The sequence below is a fragment of the Podarcis vaucheri genome (genome assembly GCF_965113315.1).
Source record: "Podarcis vaucheri genome assembly, chromosome: 6".
NCBI lineage: Eukaryota > Metazoa > Chordata > Lepidosauria > Squamata > Lacertidae > Podarcis > Podarcis vaucheri.
The window spans coordinates 89,492,360-89,515,787 of record NC_138764.1 but is presented as its reverse complement, the minus strand read 5'-3'; the positions used below and the strand labels follow the sequence as shown (position 1 = coordinate 89,515,787).

The 23,428-nt window shown below is 47.6% G+C and overlaps 1 protein-coding gene across 1 annotated transcript; it reads left to right on the top strand.

Annotated features, from left to right (window-relative positions):
* Positions 1 to 2,540: 2,540 nt before the first annotated feature.
* Positions 2,541 to 21,534, top strand: ZFP64 (ZFP64 zinc finger protein). The gene is made up of 6 exons (XM_082226030.1): positions 2,541 to 2,925; positions 6,875 to 7,114; positions 8,345 to 8,506; positions 12,714 to 12,776; positions 14,217 to 14,468; positions 19,290 to 21,534. Exons 1-6 carry the CDS (start codon positions 2,877 to 2,879, stop codon positions 20,573 to 20,575), a joined length of 2,052 nt encoding a protein of 683 aa, XP_082082156.1. The 5' UTR covers positions 2,541 to 2,876; the 3' UTR covers positions 20,576 to 21,534.
* The last annotated feature ends 1,894 nt before the right edge of the window (positions 21,535 to 23,428 follow it).

Below are 23,428 nucleotides of genomic sequence, written 5' to 3'. Positions count from 1 at the left end.
GGGCAAGTACTGCACAAGCGACGTGGCACGGTAATGACAAATGTCAATCACAGGAGGGGCAAAGGGTGGTTGGGGGAGAGACAGGCAGGGCATTCAGAAGTCAAGCTGCATCAGACAGTTCGAGATAAAATATCTGAGCATCCGGCAAGGGGAAGCTTCAACATGCCGACATGCAGCTGCCGCTAGAAAGCTCATCATTTTGGCCATCCCTGCCGGAGAACCTTGGCTCAAAAGGATACATTTCGCCTGGAAAGGTGGAGCAGGTGAGACCCTAGAAAGATGACGCGAAACGCACTTCCTACCGAAATCCCCTCTTGCATGGCTGAGGAAACGGAGGCGCTTCAGAGGTTGTTGGACGTCAACTTTCACAAGCCCCAGACAACATGGCCACTGGTGATGGGAACTTTGGTCCAATAACATCTCAGTGGACTCAGGTTTCCCATCTCTGCTGTATCTCCTATAGACACAAGAGCATCCAAATTTTCTATACATTCTATAGACTTTCTTGAAAATTACTAGGATGGGGGGGAGCGTTATCATTATTATTACCATTTTTATTATTTATTACACGTATTTGTTGCTTGAAGAAAAACTGGTTCTAAAGGAATCTTAAGGCACTACAGTGATACCTCGGGATACATACGCTTTAGGTTACATATGCTTCAGGTTACACACTCTGCTAACCCAGAAATAGTGCTTCAGGTTAAGAACTTTGCTTCAGGATAAGAACAGAAATTGTGCAGCGGTGGCGCGGTGGCAGCAGGAGGCCCCATTAGCTAAAGTGGTGCTTCAGATTAAGAACAGTTTCAGGTTAAGAACGGACCTCCAGAATGAATTAAGTACTTAACCCGAGGTACCACTGTACAAGGATTGGCTAAACTTGCCACATTTGGGGATGTATGGAAGGATTTTACCACGTGTCATTTATATCAACGACACCTTTTGAACTTTAGAATTCTTGAATTGATCCATTTGACAACGTAACATACCCCCTGTCTCCCATACGATTTGAGTTTTGGTTGCTCTTATTAAATAAGCAAAGAAATGAAAAGAGGCCATTCTCAAAGGGTGAGCAGGCTTGTGCAGGGTGAAGGAAGTCCTTCAAATAGTCTCGCTTCAAACAAAATAAACACGCTGAATTGAACCCAGGACAGCAATGAGCATGCAACTGGTACAATATTTGTATCCTATGTTCTAAATAGCAGCACACCCTCCCACACACCCCTATATAGTAGATATATTTGATGCATCTTATGCATTGTTGATAGGGACACGGGTGGCACTGTGGGTTAAACGGCGTTTCCGTGTGCTGCTCTGGTTCGCCAGAAGCGGCTTAGTCATGCTGGCAACATGACCCGTAAGCTGTACGCCGGCTCCCTCAGCCAATAAAGCGAGATGAGCGCCGCAACTCCAGAGTCGGCCACGACTGGACCTAATGGTCAGGCGTCCCTTTACCTTTACCTATGCATTGTTGGAAACCACCCTGGGATGAGTTTGTTGCAATGAAGGACGACCTATACATGTTAGAAATAATATAGAATTAATAATAGTCTGGATGTCAGTTGTTAGTGGCATCCGTCTGTCTCAAGAGACAATGGGGTGCACCTCCGGGGGGGGGGGGTGAAGTGAAACCATTGTTTTTGAATGGTTAGCAGCATCAAAGTGACCTCTCTGGGGCAGGAGCCTGGAGAGTGTGTATGGAGTTCTTGGGCTGCCTCCTATCGGTCTCACTGATGTGATCCAAAGGAAAGCAGAGCAATATGTTTGCAACCAGCTTGCAGGAGCTGCCAGAAGGAGGCACGCAATGCACCACCCAACTGTCTTAGGGACTCCACTCCAGATTTGGGTAGGGTTTACTCTACAAATGTGGTTTTGGTCCAGTCTTTATTGAACAATCATTGTTTTCTTTATGGAGTGCTTATATGGCAATGAGAATTCATCTTGCATTCATCCTGATTTGCTTGCAAGATGTGCACATTTCCCAGTTAATCACACACCTTTCAATGCGTCTCCCTGTCACTTTCCAAACTGCAAAGAGGTCCATTTCTTATTTTTATTTCGAAGTGGATTTGTTATGCTAGGGTGGCAGAGCACTTTAAACCATTTTAAATGCACAGGCCTAAAGTTCCAGAATGCAGATATTGACAGTCTCTGGAGTCACCATGTATCACCGCGATTTCATGCTGGTTTTACACTAATTCTGTGCTGGCACAGCTTTTGTACTGATTATTTTAGCGGCTAACTTCTTGTGTTTGTGTTTTAATAATTTAAATTTTCTAGGTGATCAGAGGATTTGTTTCACTGGGTGGCACGCGAATGCCATAAATGAATGGGCAAGCGGAGAGAAAGCAGCTTCGGAGCAGGGACGTTTAAATAGATGCACATTCCGAGCACCGAGTGAAATGTCCCCATTCGGATCTACAGTATTGTCCCGGGGATACAGGAGGCAAAGAAAAAGAAAACCCTTTGCTGCCTTGCCGTAGCTCAGCCAGAAATGCCACCGCTATTTTGCTACACTGTCCCTCGCTTTTCTCCAGGGTTGCAATCCTGTGTGCGCACTGACCGGGGAGCAAGTCCATCTCAACTCAGCAGGCTTACTCCTGAGTTGCATTGCTACCAGAGGCATTGCATTGCAAGCGCCCTTTGCTCCCTTCTGTGGGCATAGAGCCTCGCGACGGCATCGGTTGCTGCTACAGAGCATGCTCCAGAGTCCCTCCACATCCGTCCCCGCCTTCTGATGTGGGGGGGGGACACCCGCGAGGACGTTGCAAAGTCTCCTTGTTCTTTCGTTTTTCCTCTCCCCACCCCCACCCCCTTTTTTCTTTTTTGCAAAGCTGCGCCTGGCGCGCGGCTGCCGCGAATCCGCGACGGCTGCGATGAACCCGAGCGCCGCGACCGGCCAGCCTTTCGCCAGCCCCGTGCAATGTAAGTGGCTGCGCGGCTTATCCGCGCTCCCGGGCCCGGAGCTGGCAGAAGCCGCGCGGAGCCTGCGCTCCGGCCAGCCCCGAAACCTGAGTAGCGGAAGAAGCGAGCGCTCGCGCAGCCCGGGAATCTGGAGCGCGAAAACGGGGCCCGGGAACCTGGGTGGGAAGAGCAGCCGGCAGGTTGGGGAAAGGCGGGCCGGAGGGTGGCATTGAGAGAAGCCGGGGGCCGGGTGGGGAGAGGGTCAAAAAAAGGTGCATCGCCTTTCATAAGGAACCGGGAGGGTTTCGGGTGCTAAAGCCAGCAGGTTTGAGCATGCTTGGTGGGTTTAGTTGCATTTAATTCTGTGCAGGATTGCAGCCGATGGAGGGGGTGACATAATCCGGTTTTTTTGACCGTGCAACTTGCAGCGTGCGCCAGAAGCGCTGCGTGCAAGCAGATCAAGGCCTGGTTCCAGCACCTCCAACGCAACCTGGTTTGGGATGCTGTTTTATTCTTCTGCTTGCAAGGAATTCAGAGGCCCTTCCTAGACCAGGGCTTTTGTTCTTGCATTTGGACTTTCTGTACCCCCCCTAGCAAAAAGGTACCCCCTGAATGGGGTAACTGTGTCCCTGAAAGACCAGGTGTACAGCCTGGGAGTTATTCCGGACTCACAGCTGTCCATGGAGGCGCAGGTCAATTCTGTGTCCAGGGCAGCTGTTTACCAGCTCCATCTGGTACGCAGGCTGAGACCCCATCTGCCCCCAGGCTGTCCTGCCAGAGTGGTGCATGCTCTGGTTATCTCCCGCTTGGACTACTGCAATGTGCTCTATGTGGGGCTACCTTTGAAGGTGACCCAGAAACTACAACTAATCCAGAATGCGGCAGCTAGACTGGTGACTGGGAGCGGCCGCCGAGACCACATAACACCGGTCTTGAAAGAACTACACTGGCTCCCAGTACGTTTCCGAGCACAATTCAAAGTGTTGGTGTTGACCTTTAAAGCCCTAAACGGCCTCGGCCCAGTATACCTGAAGGAGCGTCTCCACCTCCATCGTTCTGCCCGGACACTGAGGTCCAGCGCCGAGGGCCTTCTGGTGGTCCCCCTCTCTGCGAGAAGTGAGGTTACAGGGAACCAGGCAGAGGGCCTTCTCGGTAGTGGCGCCCGCCCTGTGGAACGCCATTCCCACCAGATGTCAAAGAGAAAAATAACTACCAAACTTTTAGAAGACATCTGAAGGCAGCCCTGTTTAGGGAAGCTTTTAATGTTTAATAGGTTATTGTATTTTAGTGTTTTATTGGAAGCCACCCAGAGTGGCAGGGGAAACCCAGCCAGATGGGTGGGGTATAAATAATAAATTATTATTATTATATGTACAGAAGGCTACCTTACACCAGATTAGTCCGTATCGTCCAGTACTGGCTACACTGACTGACAGCAACTTTCTTAGTAGCTCAGACAGTCTTTCCAGTCGCCTGGGATACCTGGTCCTGTTAACTGGGAGATGGCCAGGATTGAACCTGGTACCTTCTGTGTGCATATGCTCTTCCCCTAAACTATGGCCAGCCCCATAACCTCACATGTAGGACGCTGCATGTGCATCCTCTCCACATGAGCCATTCTGCAATTGCTCAAGGCTGAACTCAGGGCGCATTAGCCTGGCCAGCACCAGAGTAATACATTAAAAGAAAAGGCGATTTTAAAAGTTCCTTAAGCGAATGTGTTCTCTCCGTGGGAAGGTTTTAAGAGATCACACAATGGAGCTATTTGTGCTGCTGGAATTTAAATACGTTAAAGCTGCAATCCATTACACAGACTTACCTGGGAGTAAATCCAGTTTGAGTAAATATGCATAAAGTGACATTGCGAGCTGCCTTCCTGCGCGTGATTTCCTGGGGAAAAGCTTCCATATAACATAAGCAGGTTAAAATGGCTGGACTAGGGGTGTTTCAGTAGGCAATATTGTGCCCATCACAATATCTCAACCTGACCTACCTAGCATTCATTTCTGTTCTATCCTTTTAGTGGATCAGTCAAGAGTGCCATACAACAATTTAGAATAAATACATTTAAATACTGTACAAAGAATTCAGCAATACAAATAAATACGTTTTGAACAGGTGTGTGTAGGAACACAGCAATTTTTTTTAAAAAAAAAACTGTTTAAAAGCAATTGCAGAGATCATAGGTAAAAATGAACTTAGCAAGCAAAATCCTGGTGGAATTTAAGCACAACAGAGGGGGTCATCCATGCTTCACAAATATTTCACAATATTGGTGCAGTCACTGAAAAGGCCTCGTCTCATCACATTCTCCTCCCTGCACATTCGCCATTTAACTTATAGCAATCTGTAGAGGATTTAAAACCTGACATCTTGGCGACTCTCATGCATGAACATGTGCACTATTATCTTGTAACTCCACCTGGCAATAATAAGGTCTGTGATGGATAAATAAAGGTACCTTATGTTCCACTTGTTAATTTTTTTAGTCTTTTCGGCTAGTCTTGCCATCCTTCAATGCTGAGCTCCATTCCTATGGACTTCAGAAGTTAAATCTTGGAGCAGAGAGCAGATGTATCTTGACTAGTGTCAATGCGCATGGATGCTAAAGCAGTGTGCAGTGCGTGGTCTGCCAGCTCACACATTGCCACTACTGCTGATGTGCCCCACGGAGGACCTTAAGGTCCGTAAATAACAACACTTTGGAGGTCCCAAGCCTCAAGGAGGTTAGATTGGTTTCAACTAGGGCCAGGGCCTTTTCAGCACTGGCCCCGATGTGGTGGAACGCTCTGTCACAAGAGACTAGGGCCCTGCGGGATTTGACATCTTTCCTCAGGGCCTGCAAGACGGATCTGTTCGCCTGGCCTTTGGCTTAGACTCTCTGACCCCTTAAATGGGATTTGGTATACAGTGGTACCTCGGGTTAAGTACTTAATTCGTTCCGAAGGTCCGTTCTAAACCTGAAACTGTTCTTAACCTGAAGCACCACTTTATCTAATGGGGCCTCCTGCTGTTGCTGCACCGCCGGAGCACGATTTCTGTTCTCATCCTGAAGCAAAGTTCTTAACCCGAGGTACTATTTCTGGGTTAGCAGAGTCTGTAACCTGAAGCGTATGTAACCTGAAGCGTATGTAACCCGAGGTACCACTGTATAAAGTTTCCCTTGGCTTTTTTGCTGGCCCATGTAGGACCAGCATGGATAGCTGGCTCAGGTGAGTATCTGATGTTTCCTCCTTTTATGGTCTTGATTTATGGCCTACTACTAAAAGGAGGCTGCATTTTAGGATGTATTTTAAGCCATATTTTAATTAACTGTTTGTTTGTTGTGTGTTTCTTCTCTATTATGTTTTATTGTAATTCGTATTTGGTGGTAGCCGCCCTGGCAGAGGAGGGCAGGGTATAAATAAACAATTATTTATTTATTTACTGCTGAAGCTTCTTTTGAGCTGCTGATAACCTACTGTGGGATAATAATGTTTTTCTAACGCAGGGTTCCCCAAGGTCAGTGGGCACCCTTGAATTTTTCAGCAAGTGCTGTGGACACCAAACCCTCTTTTCTCTGCTCCTCTCCCCACCCCTCACCCCCCGGAGACAGAAATAGAGAAAGTGAACGCACACATGTTCCACTTTTCTACACAATCTGGGTAAACGTCAGAGCTAGTTGAATTAATCAGCCTCAAAAAGCACATAGAGCTGAAAGAGGAAATGAGAAAGAGCATCACTCTTCCAACTTTCTCCTTCAACTTTACGTGATTTCCAAGGGAGGATACGTCATGACCAAGCGGGCAGTTCATGGGGAGGCTCAGAGGCCCAATGGGTACCAGGATTCCTGCCATGTTGGTGAACCCTGTTCAACCATTTCATTGTTTCCAGTAACTTGCAAACAATAACCTTGGCAACACATAAAATTTCTGTTGCCATTTCCATGGTAATTATTAATTGTCTTGTTCAATTTGATGTCTTTTGACAGTTCCAGGAGGCACCACTGTCCTGGTGGAGCTCACACCGGATATTCACATTTGTGGCCTGTGCAAGCAGCAGTTCAATAACCTAGATGCGTTCGTCGCTCACAAGAGAAGCGGCTGCCAGTTGTCCGGCACGACAGCGGAGACCACCAGCACAGTGCAGTTTGTAGCAGAAGAAACCGTGCCAGCAACCCAGACCCAAACCACAACAAGGACCATCACTTCAGAAACCCAAACGATCACAGGTATTTATCCAGGAAGTTTCGGTAGTGGCATCTTCGTGGCAAAACTAAGCCCTAGCATTGTATGCTTCGGCAGCAGGGGTACCCTGGGCAAATGGAAACACTAAAGCATGGGTAGGCAAACTAAGGCAGGGGGCCGGATCCGACCCAATCGCCTTCTAAATCCAGCCCATGCACGTTCTGGGAATCAGCGTGTTTTTACATGAGTAGAATGTGTCCTTTTATTTAAAATGCATCTCTGGGTTATTAGTGAGGCCTGCCTGGTGTTTTTACATGAGTAGAATGTGTGCTTTTATTTAAAATGCATCTCTGGGTTATTTGGGGGGCATAGGAATTCGTTCATTTTTTATTTATTTTTTTCAAAATATAGTCCAGGCCCCCACAAGGTCTGAGGGACAGTGGACTGGCTCCCTGCTGAAAATGTTTGCTGACCCCTGCACTAAAGCTTTTTCCCACCAGCATCTCCAAAGAAAAGAAATGTCTTTGCTTAAGATCATGGAGAGCTACTGCCAGTCCGAGCTGAAAACATTGGCCTAGATTGGTCATTGGTATGGCTCAATGTATGCCACTTGTGGGTTGTGAACTTGGGGGAAAATGCCTTAGTGGTAGAGCACATGCCTTCCAGTTCAAAGGTTCAGATAGCAAGTAATGGAAAAGTCCTCTCTGCCTGACCCTGCCAGAGTCACTGCCAGTCAGAACAGGAAATGCTGGGCAAGATGGGAGAAGAATCTTAGCTGGTATAAGACAGGTCCCTAAACTCACTTCCTTGTTCATTCTTGTACGCAGCAGCTTACTTTGCCACCTGTGGCAAATAAAAATCACCTCCAGGTGACCAGGCAGAAAAGTATTGCAAAAGTTGGCTCTTTTCTCCTTCTTGCCTGTAAGTGATTTGGGAACAGGGGTAGCTTAACAACTCTCAGCGCCATTCACAAAATACACCTCCAAGGATTCTGTGCAGGGAGCCACAGCTGTTCAAATTCATAGTGCATATGGGAACTTAGTCTCATAGCTAACTTAAAAGTTTCCTTCCTGACCAGCTTTGATTAGTGAACCTTGTGGCGTTTCTTTCACTGACAAGGAAGCAGTTAAGAAAAAGAAAAGAAGATTGCATTATAGTCTTGAGATTGGGAGTAATTTTATGTTCTTCTTATACTGAGGGTTTGCAGAAGCTATGTGGTTTTGCAGTGCTCTGATGTTAAAACAAGTCTTCTTTTTTCCCTGGTTGCTTTTGAGTTTCTGCGCCAGAGTTTGTTTTTGAGCATGGCTACCAAACGTACCTACCTGGTGAGAGCAGTGAGCCTCAGCCTGCCGCCGTTGTCACCACTACACCGAAACCTCGCGCCAGAAAGTCCGCCACATCAGGGGCGCAAAAGAAACTGAACTGCTGCTATCCAGGTAAGGTATATGCCTGTGGTTAGACCAGGCATAGGCAAACTTGGCCCTCCAGATGTTTTGGGACTACAATTCCCATCATCCCTGACCACTGGTCCTGTTAGCTAGGGATCATGGTTGTAGGCCAAAAACATCTGGAGGGCCGAGTTTGCCTGTGCCTGGTGACCACTGATGATGGTCCCTGACCAGGGATGATGGGAATTGTAGTCCCAAAACATCTGGAGGACCAAGTTTGCCTATTCCTGGTTTAGACAGTGTGGCAGTCTTGGGACCATAGAAGTGACTGCTTCTGTGGTTTAGATCCCCTGGCTGTTGCTGGTTCACAGATCCCTCCATTCTATTCTGTTGCTTTGGGATAGGAAGGTTGAAAATCTCCTCCTTCACAGGTGGGAAAAAAACAGTGGCAATTGCTATAAACCTCATAGTGGTTGGGGAGGATGGGTTAGTTATTTGTTTGCTGTGTTTACACCCCATCTTTTACTCCAAGGAGTTCAACCACCCTGAGACCTGTGGTTATAGGGCAGGTATATAAATTCAATAAAAAAATAAGGTGGGTAAACATTGTTATTCCCCCTCCTATTCAATCAATCCTTTGTACAGTGGTACCTCGGGATGCGAACAGGAGCCCCGTTCGCATCCTGAATAGAACATAAGATGCATCTGTGCGTCCGCGGGTCGCATTTTGCTGCTTCCGCGCATGCGCATGATGTCATTATGAGCGTCTGCGCATGTGCAAGCAACAAAACCCGGAAGTAATGTGCTCTGTTACTTCCGGGTTGCCACGGAGTGCAACCCGGAAGCGCTCAACCTGAAGCACATTCAACCCGAGGTATGACTGTATACTGCCTTTCCAAAGTTCAAACCGTGTGCAAGGTGGCTTGCAGTATATAAAAAAATACATAACTGCAAACATAACTGTCAGGGGCTCAGGAACAGAGGCACAGGGGAGAGAGGAGATGGAGAGCGAAGGGGAAGAATCGGAGGGCAGCGTAGGGGAGTATGGCAGTGACCCGAGAGATTCCATGAGCTTCTCCAGCGAATCAGAAGATTCCCAGAAGGAGGCGCCGATGGTCAGGGCAAGGGGGGCCAGCGGGGACTCCCAAAGCAGCAGCTGGAGATCAGGACCAGCTTCCCCACCAGAGCGTAGTGGAGGGGAGGAGTCCCAGGTGTCAGGGCCAGTGTCTCCTCCAGCAGGGAGAGAAGATGAGTCGAGACTGACCACACCTCCAGTGGAGAGTGGGGGAAGCAGTGACAGGAGCAGTGTAACGGTCAGGAGGAAGGTTGCCGGCTGGGCGCGCGCGCCAAGTTCAAATGTACAGGCGCGCGGGACAGCAGAAAGCCCAGATCGGGAACCAGGTCCTAAAGCCTGCCAGAGGCAGGGGGAAGACTCAGGGGACTCAGCGTCAGAAGAGTCTAGGAAGGGCGAGACCCCAGCTGACAGGCGGACCCAGAGGAGGAAAGAGCAGAGGAAGAGGTGGAGCAAGGCTAGGGTATTGAACTGGTGTCTGGGGGAGGAGACTCAGACGGAGCTTCAGCGGTCTAGAGTTTAAGACGTAGAGCTGCGCGCTGCGGCTGTGAAAGCAAAACTGAATTTCAATAAAGACTTTTGTATATAACAACGAACCAGTGTTGGTCCTTTGTGAGCTGGGACCTAGGGCAGCTCTGACAATAACAAAACTAGTCATCAGCAATAAATGAAACATCAAAAAGCACACAGCCAAATTTCCACATAAATCACAAGATCCAGAATAAATATACGGTATATAAAAAATTAGCAACAGCAACAAACACCTACCCAAGCCCCCTACAACAACTCTGTGAAGTAGATTGGCCTGAGAGGCCCAAGGGAGGCCCAGGGAGCTTCATTGGTGAGTCGGGATTTGAACTCTAGTCCAACGCTCTAACCACTAAACCACACTGCCCTCTTTAGCTGCCATTGCTTTGGGAAACATTGCCTGCATATTAGCAGGAATATGATTGACAAAAGCTGTCTTTGGAAGGAATGAAAAAATGCACTTTCCAGTTAGTGAGGCTCAGCAGTATGGATTCTATATACATATAGATGATACACAGTTAAAATGATAGCCTCCTTTTTTCAGGATTTTCTTGCCTCACCCCACCCCAAGGAGTCTCGGGGACCTCAAAGGGCTTTGCCCCTCGTGAATTGTTCTTCCGAATCGTTCCTTACATCCTCTGCTTTGCTCTGCTGCTTCCAGAGGGGGGGGAAATAAATTGGAAATGCTTAAACGATTTTAATCAGTGACATGGCCGCAAAGTTTCAAGAAGATTCATGGAAGCGCTTTTTAATTAATTTATATAGCCATTGATCACACAGGCCAAAGTCACAGGAAGGTAGGTGGGTGGGAAGCCTTGCTTGTGTAATTAGGTCAGCTAACTTCATCAGAATGTTCCATTTCAGAACCTGTCTTCCCTTGAGAATCTTACCTGGAAATTATGTCCATTCCTCACTGTGCTTCTAACCTCAGACAGTGTTGGTCATTCAGGCAAAACACCTGCACAGCTACCTACTAGGGGGTCATTGGGCCTGAACCAGGAGGGTGTGGAATTAAATCCTTGCTCAGCTTTGAAGCTTGCTGAGTGCACTTCAACTTTATCTGCCTATCCGGGATCTGAGTGTGGAATTGAAGGGGAATCCTAGACCCAGGGAAACCTCTCTTATCTTCCCCATGGAGCTGTCCCAAAACTGCACCCTCACTGACTGTGTTTCATGTCCCAAGTGACTGGGGTAAGCTCTTTGACTCTGCCAGTCTCTCTTGCTTCTCTGGATAGAGGATGGAGAGCAGTGTTATAAACTCAGATATATAAGCTAATCCCCAAATGGCAATTTAAACCTAGGTTACGGTTGCCACAACGGAATGTCTAGGTGCCTTTTTTTCTTTTTTGCTGTGAAACTACTACTATTACTACTACTACTACTTAATTTCATTTCTGTACCGCTTTATATCTTAAAGAAAAAATCTCAAAGCAGTTTACAACACAATAAAACATCAAATAAAGTAATCCAGAATAAAATAAATTCAAGCTTCACTGAAAATATTTCAGACCCTCCTCTAAGTGGTCTTTTGCTTTCCCCATACAGTGGGACCTCGGGTTAAGTACTTAATTCGTTCCAGAGGTCTGTTCTTAACCTGAAACTGTTCTTAACCTGAAGCACCACTTTAGCTAATGGGGCCTCCTGCTGCTGCCGCACCGCTGGAGCACGATTTCTGTTCTCATCCTGAAGCAAAGTTCTTAAACTGAGGTGCTATTTCTGGGTTAGCGGAGTCTGTAACCTGAAGCGTATGTAACCCGAGGTACCACTGTATTTATTTACTTAATTTGTATAGCTGCATAAGTGCTTTAGGAAGCCTGTGTGGTGTAGTGGTTAGAGTATCGGACTAGGACTTGGGAGATCAGGGTTCAAATCCCCACTCAGTCATGAAGCTCACTGGTTGACCTTGGGCCAGTCACAGCCTCTTAAGCTACCTCACAGGGTCATTGTAGGGATTAACCGAGGAGGGGAGTGAACCATGTACTCCTTGGAGAAAAAAGTGCAATATAAACAGAATAAATAAGCTCTTCTGCTTAAACCTGGAGGGGCCAGCCACATGGCGATGTCAGTTGCCAGCGTGGCAAACAGAGATTTCCATGTGGTTGCAGTTGGACCCTCGCCAGTAGCAAAACGTGCCTGGCGCCTGGCTAATTTCTATCACCAAGATGTGTGCGAGTTTGGGTAGAAACTAGTCTGCTGTACGAAGGGGAAATTTACATCTATTGCTCCACCCACTCCTGCCTCTGCTCTGCCCACCCGAAGGTTGCCCTGAAGGAAATGCTATCCTGTTTCCTGTTGCCATGTCAATTGCGAGCAACGCCAATGTCAGGAAACAACATGGCTGTCTCCCAGCGGACTTGTTGACTGCTGGCATACGGAGAAGTTTGATGTCCAGGGAGAGGAATAAGGAGCAGAGTTCTAGCCGAGGCCTAGTTCTAGGTCATGTATGCCTGTTGAGGACCAGTGTTGCACTAGGCCCAGGGAGACCTGGGTTCAAATCCCAAGTCATTGAACTCAACGGGTGGCCTTGGGCCACTCAAAGATTTAAAGTTGCTGTGTGGAGGGGGGAATCGCATACCCTGGGACACTTGGAGAAAGTGTAGGGTAAAAGTCAATAAATAAATAATAGCTGGCCCTCTCCTTTTTTTCCCTCCCCAGGCTGCCAGTTCAAGACATCCTATGGTATGAAAGATATGGAACGACATTTAAGAACACACACTGGTAAGCAGCCTTATAGAGCCTTAAACTGAGTTATGTAGCCCTAATTTCCCTACCTGCTCCCCATCACCAATGTACACAGATCTCCTGGGCCCATTTGCGTTCTGCTTACGGGCGTAGACTTCGCTTGGATAAATATGATAACATTTGGAATGAGTTCATACGTAACGTAGTAGCTGATTAACATCCAAATATGCATTAAGATAATAACACTGCATCAGTTTATACAGGAGTGCATGGGAGTGTGTTACATTGCAATTTTGTATTTGTATTTTTTCCTTAAACACATCTTTGTTCTTTTTCCTCCCTCATTTCCACCCCCAGGAGTACCTGCAGACTTGAAGTAACCCTGAGATTTGCAGGTGCTAAAAAAATCTTTGGGCGGGGGGAGTACTTGAGGCGGAAGGAATTGGGCAACCCATAAATATCACACAGAATGTTGAGAGAGTGGGGGGGCGGGGACTAACAACCGTGGGAGGGGGAATGGAGAAGCTGGAAAGGGGAAGAAAGGAGACAGAGATATGAAAAAGGGTAGAATGAAGCATCCCATTCTCTGGAAAGGTCACTTATTGGTTCATAAAGGTAAAGGGACCCCTGACCATTAGGTCCAGTCGTGGCTGACTCTGGGGTTGCAGCGCTCATCTCGCTTTATTGGCCGAGGGAGCTTCCGGGTCATGTGGCCAGCATGACTAAGCCGCTTCTGGTGAACCAGAGCAGCGCACGGAAACGCCGTTTACCTTCCCGCTGGAGTGGTACCTACTTATCTACTTGCACTTGACGTGCTTTCAAACTGCTAGGTTGGCAGGAGCAGGGACCGAACAATGGGAGCCCACCCCGTCGTGGGGATTTGAATCGCCGACCTTCTGATTGGCATGTCCTAGGCTCTGTGGTTTGACCCACAGCACCACCCGCGTCCCATTTCTTGGTTCATGCTGAGAAGCTGTTTTAAAGTGTCCCAAGGATGGAAGCATGATTTGCTGATAGACTTCAATGGATAAATAAAATATTGTAGCATAGCTTGGATTCAACCCACCCCTCCATTAAGAAAAACCACAATCGAAAGAAAAGGATCCACCAGAACATACTCAATGGGTGTAGGATAACTAACTATTGAGATGGAAGATGGTGCAGGGAGGAGATAGAATTGGGTGGCTGGAGCCCTTATCGAAAGCATTGCACACTGCAGTGTTTTGTTTCAGATCCCACCTGTAAAATTAATGTATTGCAAGCAGATGCATTCTCAAAACTATGCCTGCCTCTATGCACATCCTCAGTTTGCTGGAGAAAAAGACAAATAGAATGGAGGAAACCTCTAAAGTATAATAAGCCCATGACAAAAAGGGAAAGGGAAACATTCTTCCATTAAGAATCTCTTTGTTCCGTGTAATGCAACTGATCTCAACCCTGCTGCACCTTCGCCTTTTGCTGTTGCTGTTGTTTTAGGTGACAAGCCCCACAAATGTGAGGTTTGTGGAAAGAGCTTCAGCCGCAAAGACAAGCTGAAAATGCACATGCGATCCCACAGTGGAGTGAAGCCCTACAAGTGCAAGCACTGTGACTACGCAGCTTCCGAAAGCAGCAGCCTGAACAAGCACCAGCGCATCCATTCGAACGAGCGCCCTTTCAAGTGCCAGATCTGCCCTTACGCAAGCCGCAATTCCAGCCAGCTCACGGTGCATCTCAGGTCCCATACAGGTAAGGACAAGGACAGGTTTGCCATACGTTGCCTCACGTTGGGATAGGGGATCAGATGCTCCATGATTATTGCAGGGAGAAAAAAGACAAAGGGGCTTCACGCGATCCTATGATCTTGCAAAGCCCTAAGCAGAGAGCTTTTCACAGAGCTTTGCGGGCCAGCTGACTGGTGATGTTTGCAAACCTCCTTTTAGCTGTGTTTTCCTGCCCCAAATATTTATATACAAGCACGTCTCACTATGCAAACACAACGACTTCTCAGGAAATCAATTGCTAGGCAAGAGTTCACATAACGACTCTTCAAATTCCATTGATTCCTATGGGGAAATTTTGAATGTATTCCTGACCATGGAAATCTGACTCCCAAATGACGGAAAACCCTCTGGAACCTTGCAAAAGGCAAACAAGGAAGGAGAAAGTGTTCTCTTATTTGTCCAGTCTCTCCTATTCTTCCCGCCATGGTTTCTGTTGAAATGGCTGTCGCAAGACCAGCAAAAAACCAAAAAGTAAGGCTTCTCTAAGGCTGATTATTGGTTTACAGAGGAGGACATGGAGGACTGGCTATTTGGGTATCTGAATCTACAGTGTGCATAGCAAGGTTCCTCATTTTTGTAAAGTGAATTTTCATAGAGCGAGCAGTTGCATAGCAGTTGAGTCTATAAGGCACAGGTTTCCCAACACTCACATGTGTATAAAAGTCTAGTGCTGGATTCGTTGGGGAAAACTATTAAGAACCTGCATCACACTGGAACTCCCAACAGTTGGCCTGCTCAAAAGTTGGCTGTAAGTATCTCAGATCTTAAGGCATTCACCAGACATTGCCCATGTCCTCTCCAGATGCTGTTCCACCCATTATGAGTAAAAACTTAAAACTACAGAGCTGCGTCAGGGCCAAACCAGGGCTGTGGGCTGACCTGCTTCAGTGTGGAGGATCTCAAACTCAGGGTTCCTAGGACCAACAGCTGGAGCTGGAGCCTGAGGAACAGCAAGCCAGAGCCCCTGGTCTGTTGACCTGGCATGGTCAGAAGGCCAGGGTGCTAAATCTTCCTACTAGGCATTGCCCATCCACAGGCTTTGTGTTGCTTATCAAGTGCAAGGAATGATGCAGCACACCTGTGCCTGGAGAGGACTTCCCAGGTGCGTTGAGGTTCTTGGAATGTGATGCTCTGCCCTTTCACACAACCCTGCTAGAATCGCCAAAGGAAAGGCTATCCTTGCCATCTCTGCTTGGACTCAGATCCTGCAGGTCTTAGGCTCGGCCATTCAGTAAAGGTAAAGGGACCCCTGACCATTAGGTCCAGTCATGGCCGACTCTGGGGTTGCGGTGCTCATCTCGCTTTATTGGTTGAGGGAGCCGGTGTACAGCTTCCGGGTCATGTGGCCAGCATGACTATGCCGCTTCTGGCGAACCAGAGCAGCGCACGGAAACGCTGTTTACCTTCCCGCTGGAGCGGTACCTATTTATCTACTTGCACTTGACGTGCTTTCGAACTGCTAGGTTGGCAGGAGCAGGGACCGAGCAACGGGAGCTCACCCCGTCATGGGGATTCGAACCGCCAACCTTCTGATCGGCAAGCCCTAGGCTCTGTGGTTTAACCCACAGCGCCACCCGCGTCCCGGCCATTCAGAAGTCCCCTCTTAATTTCCATTCTCTTCTTGCATGGGCATTTCATTTTTTACAAATGAAGCTCTGCAAAGAAAAAGAAAATAGTAATAAATTAAATTTCCTTTGCCAAAGTCAAATCCAATAGGGTCATTGAGGAGGAAAAACAACTGGCGACACAGATCAATCTCTAGATTGGAACATTAAATGTACGGCTGACATTTAGCTTCTGCAGATCTCCTCTAGTATAGCTTGGCATCTGAAATTGGGGACTATTGGATCATGTGCCGCACCCGGTTTTCATCAGGAAAGTGGGTAAAAATCCAATGACTGTCTCTTGCAGTTCACCCAGTGGTATACGCAACTGGAAGGGCCAGCCTGTAAAACAAATTGAACTGGCAGGCTGTGTGTCTTCATTAATAAAATGTGTATAATAAACATTTTACACCCAGGGTCTCAATTATTAAGCAAGCTTGTGGATTAGCACAGTATGCCACATCGCAGTTTGAAATATCTTCTGCCCGATCAATGAAATATGTAGCCGGGTAAGCAACTTGCGCCTACATTTTTTTTTTTAACAGTCTCCCATTTATGAAGATCTATAAAATATTAACTGGTAAAGTAAATTAAGCCATGTGTGTTGTGATTTTTTAAAAGAGCTGCAACGTTCACTGAGCCAAGGACCTCCTTACATTTTATTTCTGCCTTAAATGGCGCCCCGTGGCTCATTCACTCCCTTCCGAGCGTGTGTGCGTGATATACACGGAATAACAAAGGAGCTCCGCGCTGTTCAAGTAGCTTAGAGCAGCAATAAGTCAACAGTGCTGCTTTGTGATGTGGTATTAGCGATAATTGGCTACTCTTTGCGAAACGAAAACCCCGCCGTTCGTATTGTGAAAGGTATCAATACTGTGCATGTTTGCGCTGTATTGCTCTGTTGATTAGGCAGGTCCTACCAGCTGTGGAGGCGTAACGCTACGAAAGCTAAGGCATGTTTTCGGATATAATTCCTGCAAATTGTTGTGCAGAGGTCTGTCTTTGCTCCTGAACATTGGTATTCTCCATTTACTCCCCTTTTCAATGCATTCTGTTTGCTTTCCTTTTCAAACAGATACTTCGCTTAGGGGGGGGAAACAATAATGTTACTACAATAATTAAATATGCAAAGCTTGCATATCAGACCGGCAGACAAATAACTGGAGGAGAGCTATTGGGAGATATGGGGGAAAGTGAAGGGCAGGCAAAGAAATGGTGGCATTTTTTTCTGGGGGGGGAATCTGTAGGTTTCAGAATGCAGGTGTCCTGTCTTCCCTCCCCTTCAGATAGTAGGTATAAAGATGCATTTATTTGCATTTGATGTTAAAGTGCTGGGTTTGTGCATTTATGGCTGCAGACAAATTATGCCCTGTCCCGCTCAAAAGAAGAGAAACCCATCTCTTGCGAAAGAGGGGTGGGGACAATGAAATTTTATGGTGCAAATTGACAGAACAGGCACTAAAATGACTGATGGGGTCTCAGCTGAAAGGGATCCCGGTGTTGCAATGGGTAGCATGATGAAAACTTGGGTCCATTCATTTACGCTGAGAAAGACTGGGCACAACCCAAAGTGTCATGGCACCTTCAAAGTCGTAGTAAATTCATTGTGGCCAAAGATTTTGTGGGCTCAAGCCCTCTTCATCAGATGTCAAGGTAAATTTTATTCGCCTTTAGGGCAGCCTTTCTCAACCTGTGGGTCCCCAGATGTTGTTGGACTACAACTCCCATCATCCCTGAGCTCTGGCCTTGCTAGCTAGGGGTGAAGGGAGTTGTAGTCCAACAACATCTGGGGACCCACAGGTTGAGAAAGGCTGCTTTAGGGTGTCCAAAGATTCTTGATTATTTTTGTTAAACTGTGGGGTTTGCTTTGTGATGCCACTGGCTTGGATAGTTTTAAAAGGGGAGGCGGGCAAATTTGTGGAGGATAATGCTTTCAGTGGCTGGTAGTCAAGATGGCCGTATATTACGTCCATTTTTTGGAGGCAATATGCTACTCTGAATACCAGTTGCTGGGGGTCACTGCCTGGAGACTTCTGTGGTGTTTGTGGGATTTCCATGTGCAGCTATGGGATGGCAGCTATGGGAAGAGAATCCTAGACACAGTGGTGCTTTAGTCTGAGCTAGCAGGAGTCTCCTCATGTTCATGGGCTAGCTCCAGATTGCTCACCAGAACAAGACGGTTTGATCATATAATGTCAATCCTGGCCCAACTGCACTGGCTGCCATTTAGTTTCCAGGCCCAATTCGAAGTGCTGGTGTTGACCTATAAAGCCTTACACCAGGCATACGCAGACTCTGGCCCTCCAGATGTTTGGGACTACAATTCCCATCATCCCTAGCTAACAGGACCAGTGGTCAGGGATGGTGGGAATTGTAGTCCCAAACATGTGGAGTTTGCCTATGACTGCCTTACACAGCTCAGGACCTCAATACCTCAATACCATCTATCCCCATATGAACCGCCCCGGACCTTGCACTTGTCATCCGAGGCCCTTCTCTATGTCCCCCTCTCCCCAAGAGGTTTGTAGGGATACAACACGAGAAGGGGCCTTTTCTGTGGTGGCTCCCCATCTGTGGAATGCTCTCCCTAGAGAGGTTCGCCTGGCACCATCATTACATGTATTTAGACGGCCGGCAAAAACGTTCCTCTTTACCCAAGCCTTTGGCCATTACAGTGGTACCTCGGGTTAAGTACTTAATTCATTCCGGAGGTCCGTTCTTAACCTGAAACTTTTCTTAACCTGAAGCACCACTTTAGCTAATGGGGCCTCCAGCTGCCGCCGCGCCGCCAGAGCACGATTTCTGTTCTCATCCTGAAGCAAAGTTCCTAACCTGAAGCATTATTTCTGGGTTGGCGGAGTCTGTAATCTGAAGCGTATGTAACCTGAAGCATATGTAACCCGAGATACCACTGTAAATAATCTATGGCCTGTTAAATGTGTTGCAGGTGGGTACTTCTATTATGATTAATTTTACTATGCTATCTGTTTTTATTCTTTGTTTTTTATTATTTCACTTTGTAAAATACGTTTTTAGTGTTCAACATTTCCTATAAAGGGCGGTAAATAAATCATCATCATCTTTCAGAAACACCAATGCAAATCCATTGGAATTTATCCTTATTGTCCTGCATCTCTCTTGGTCCAAACGCCCCTAATTCGAAACGCTTTTCTCACGGACAGGAGACGCTCCCTTCCAGTGCCGCCTCTGCAGCGCCAAATTCAAAATCAACTCGGACTTGAAGAGGCACATGCGCGTGCACACGGGGGAGAAGCCCTACAAGTGCGACTACTGCGACGTGCGCTGCGCCATGAAGGGCAACCTGAAGTCGCACATCCGCATCAAGCACAGCATGGAGAACGCCTACCGGTGCCTCGAGTGCGAGTTCCAGTGCGGGAACAAGACCAGCCTCCGGCACCACCTGCGCACCCACCAGCCCGAGCAGCCGGTGAAATGCTCGGAGTGCAGCTACTCCTGCTCCAACAAGGCCACCCTTAAGGTGCACGAGAGGATCCACTTCAAGGACCGGCCGTTCAAGTGCGAGTTCTGCAGCTTTGACACCAAGCAGCGCAGCAACCTCACCACGCACATGAAGAAGGCGCACGGGGACAAGGTCAGGGCCAAGAAGAAGGCGGCCGAGAAGGGCGAAGGAGACCGGCCGAAGGAAGCCGGCTCCAGGCAAGTGGCCAGGCTGGAGGCCAAGAAAGCTTTCAAGTGCGATCTCTGCGAGGCCTCGTTTGTCCGGGAAGACTCCTTGCGGAGCCACAAGAGGCAACACGTCGAGTACAACGGGGCGAAGAACCCGGAGCTGGCCGTTTTGCAGTTCCAGGTGGACCCCACGAGGCCAAGCGGCACCCCTATTACCGTCAGCCACCTCCAGGTCCCACTACAGGCTTCGTCGTACGGCAAAGGGCAGGTGAAGATCATCGTCGGACATCAGGTACCCCAAGCCGGCGGTCTGGTGCAAGCGGCTTCCGTGAACATTGTGCCGCCAGCCTTAATAAGCCAGAACCAAGAAGATCTGTCTGGCAACGGCCAGTTGCAAATCCTGCAGCAAGTGAGCTTGCTGGCTCCCCCTCTGCCCCCAGGGTCTCAAGCGGAAAGCATTTCGATGGGCCAACCGGCCGTGCTCCTCACAACCCACAGTCCAGTAGACAGAAGCACGCCCAGCCAGACTCTGATTCCCGACATCCCTGTCGGCAGCCACGAAGCCTCGGCTACCCAGGCTTTCATCAGCGGTGCTGAGATCAGCTGCTCCGACTTGGAAGGACTCAATGCTTTGATTCAGGAGGGGGCTGGGGAGGTGACAGTGGTGAGTGATGAGGACCAGAGCATCACTGTGGCCACCTCGGTTCCCCCTCCGCCCATCTTTTCCTCCCCTTCTCACGCCGACGTGCCCAAGCAAGTCTACTCCATTATCCAAAGTGGTGCAAGTTTGCTGTGTCCTGCAGACTCCATACCAGATTAGTTCAAGAAGAGCGCATTTGCTCAGCGCTCAGTTAGCACATCAGATTCGGTCCTGGATCCAGATTAGGCTGATGAGTACAGAAAGCGAAGCAATCCCTGGTGTCGTGCCGGTTCATTGCTTCACTCCAGGGTTAGCCCAGCTGTTCTTGGACTATCCCTGACCATCGGCCAGACCAGCTTGGGGGCTGATGGGAGTTGTAGTCCAACAAAGTTCTTAGGGCACCATGTTGACTGCCCCTGGATTCCATGCCTTCCTGCAAATAGAGCCCCTCCTCTTACAGAATACAGTGGCAGCTCAGTTCTCAAATGTCTCCATTGACGAACGTTTCGGAACCCGAACGCTGAAAACCCAGAAGTGAATGCTTCCATTTCCGACCACGCCTCAGAAGTCATGTGTTTTTCTGCTGTGTGTTTTTCAATTTTCTCAACTGAATTTGCCGACAGCTCTTTGCGCCTTGGTTTTCGAACGTTTCAGAACCCGAACGGTCTTCCGGGATGGATTACATATGAGAACCGAGGTACCACTGTATTGCGTGCATGTTTTAACAGGCTTAGTGGTGGTTATGCTTTTGAGACCAGGGAGCGGAGAAAGTATGAGATTCTACAAACAGGGGCCACCCTGTGAGGTGCAGTATTCATTACACACGGTTCATCTCTTGCCCATTCCTGCGCTAGATTGTTCGTTTGGTGCACGACACAATATTTCACAGCTGCTTGGTAGCAAATACTGTCCCTCCTACACCTCTTGCCCCATTTGAAGGTCACAGCCTTAAAATACATATAGCTAAAGAAGTTGCACTGAAATTAGTTTCCAGCTTCACAGCCAACTCCAATCACAATGTTTGTAACCCAGCGAATTTCAGGGAAGAGTGTGTTGTTGTTTTCCAATTCCACATTGGCTTTCATTTCCCAGGCTTTCCACAATCATGTTCAAAGTAAATATAATATATTTTGAAATAATGGCACAGCCTTGGACTGTAATCCTATGCCAAATTGTACTGTAATTGCAATTATGCAGAGATTTTGGTAGGACTAAGTAATCCGAGACTGCAGGGTTCGCTCCAAAACAGGGTTTGAGGAAGAAGGTCCGACACTTTACAGCGGTGCCTCGCAAGACGAAATTAATTCGTTTCGCGAATTTTTTCGTCTAGCGAATTTTTCATCTTGCGAAGCACGGTTTCCCATAGGAATGCATTGAAAATCAATTAATGTGTTCCTATGGTCAAAAAAAGTCCAAACAAAGCCAAATTTGGTACAACAAGAGTTTATTAAGTGCTCTTTAAAGTCACACATACTGTAAAGAGCATTTCAAAATTCAAACCCAGAATTTTTTTAAAAAAACAGCAGAGTGGCCCAATGGTCACAGAAAATCATAAAAATGCAGAAAAAACACACACAAGTGTCCAGATTCTTGCAAACCCCTTCCCAACACCAAGTCCTTGAATTCCAAACACCCCAACCCAAAATCCAAAAACCCCCCAAAAAGTTTTAAAAGCTTAACTTACCAAATGGCTGCAAAAGAAGTTTTGGAAAAGCTTCAAAAATCACCAAAGTCTTTAAAAACCTCAAAAAAGGCTACTATGTACACTGCGTTCTATGAGTTGCTCCTCGAAGTCAAGTCGCAACTGTATTAACGGTGTTAAGAAAAAGGAAACAAACTTGCAAGACGTTTTCGTCTTGCGAAGCCAGCCCATAGGGAAATTCGTCTTGCGAAGCAGCTCAAAAACGGAAAACCCTTTCGTCTAGCGAGTTTTCCGTCTTGCGAGGCATTCGTCTTGCGGGGCACCACTGTACTTTTTTTTTACTGGCTGTGTTTCTGCATCTTTGATGGTAGCTTGATGTGCATGGATATAGGCAGAAGATGCTAGTCCTATAGGGAGAAAGGAGCACTGCAGCAAAAACACTGGATCTGTATGCAGCCAACCTTCACCGTAAAGCAAATCCAGTACCGGCTGTCAGCTTCCTTGTCCGTCTCAGTGTTGCCATCATAGAACTCAGTAGGGGGTTGACCTTTCTGTCTGGGTCCCAGCCATCACTGGAATAGATAAAGGAACAAAATTTATATACCACTTGATTGTAAAAAAAACCTAAGCAGTTTACAAAAAAATATATAACATTATTTGAAAATATTCAACAAATGGTTGAAAACAACAGTAACTTCTTAATGTCTGGATATGCCTGTCCAAACGAAAATCTTCTAAGCAGGCACCAACCAAGTATTGCAAAGGGTTCTGTCTGATGTCTATAGGCAAGGAGTTCCAAAATTTAGGTGCCGCTACACTAAAAGATTTGAAAGCGGTAAGGAAAACCTGCCTTGGTCCTGCTGAAGATACAGGAGCCGAACAATAAAAATAAGATGACATGACCTGGGGATTTTGCTCAAAGCAAAAGCCGGTCAACTCCTTTTTGAATATCGGATAGTCTGTATTGGAACCGGAGGGAACAGCTCTTGAACCACAGCATAAACCAGAATTGTGTGCCGTCCGCCCTTGCAGCCAAACAGCAGTGTAGCCTGGGGCAGCTACGTTCGGCGCACAAGCCAAGCTATATTTGCGATTTGCAGGTTTCGGTGCAGTAAGCTCACTTATTTCAGGCATTCCATGCATACTCTCTGTCGCCAGCCATGGGGCAGAACATCGTATCTCAATGTTGTACAGTGGATGCTCGGGTTGCAAATGTGATCTGTGCGGGAGGCACGCTTGCAACCTGCAGCGTTCGCAACCCACAGCTCCGCGTCTGCACATGCGCGGGTCACAATTCGGCGCTTATGCGCAAAGCGCAATATAGCACTTCTGTGCATGCATGAGCACCGAAACCTGGAAGTAACCCGTTCCAGTACTTCTGGGTTCGGCGC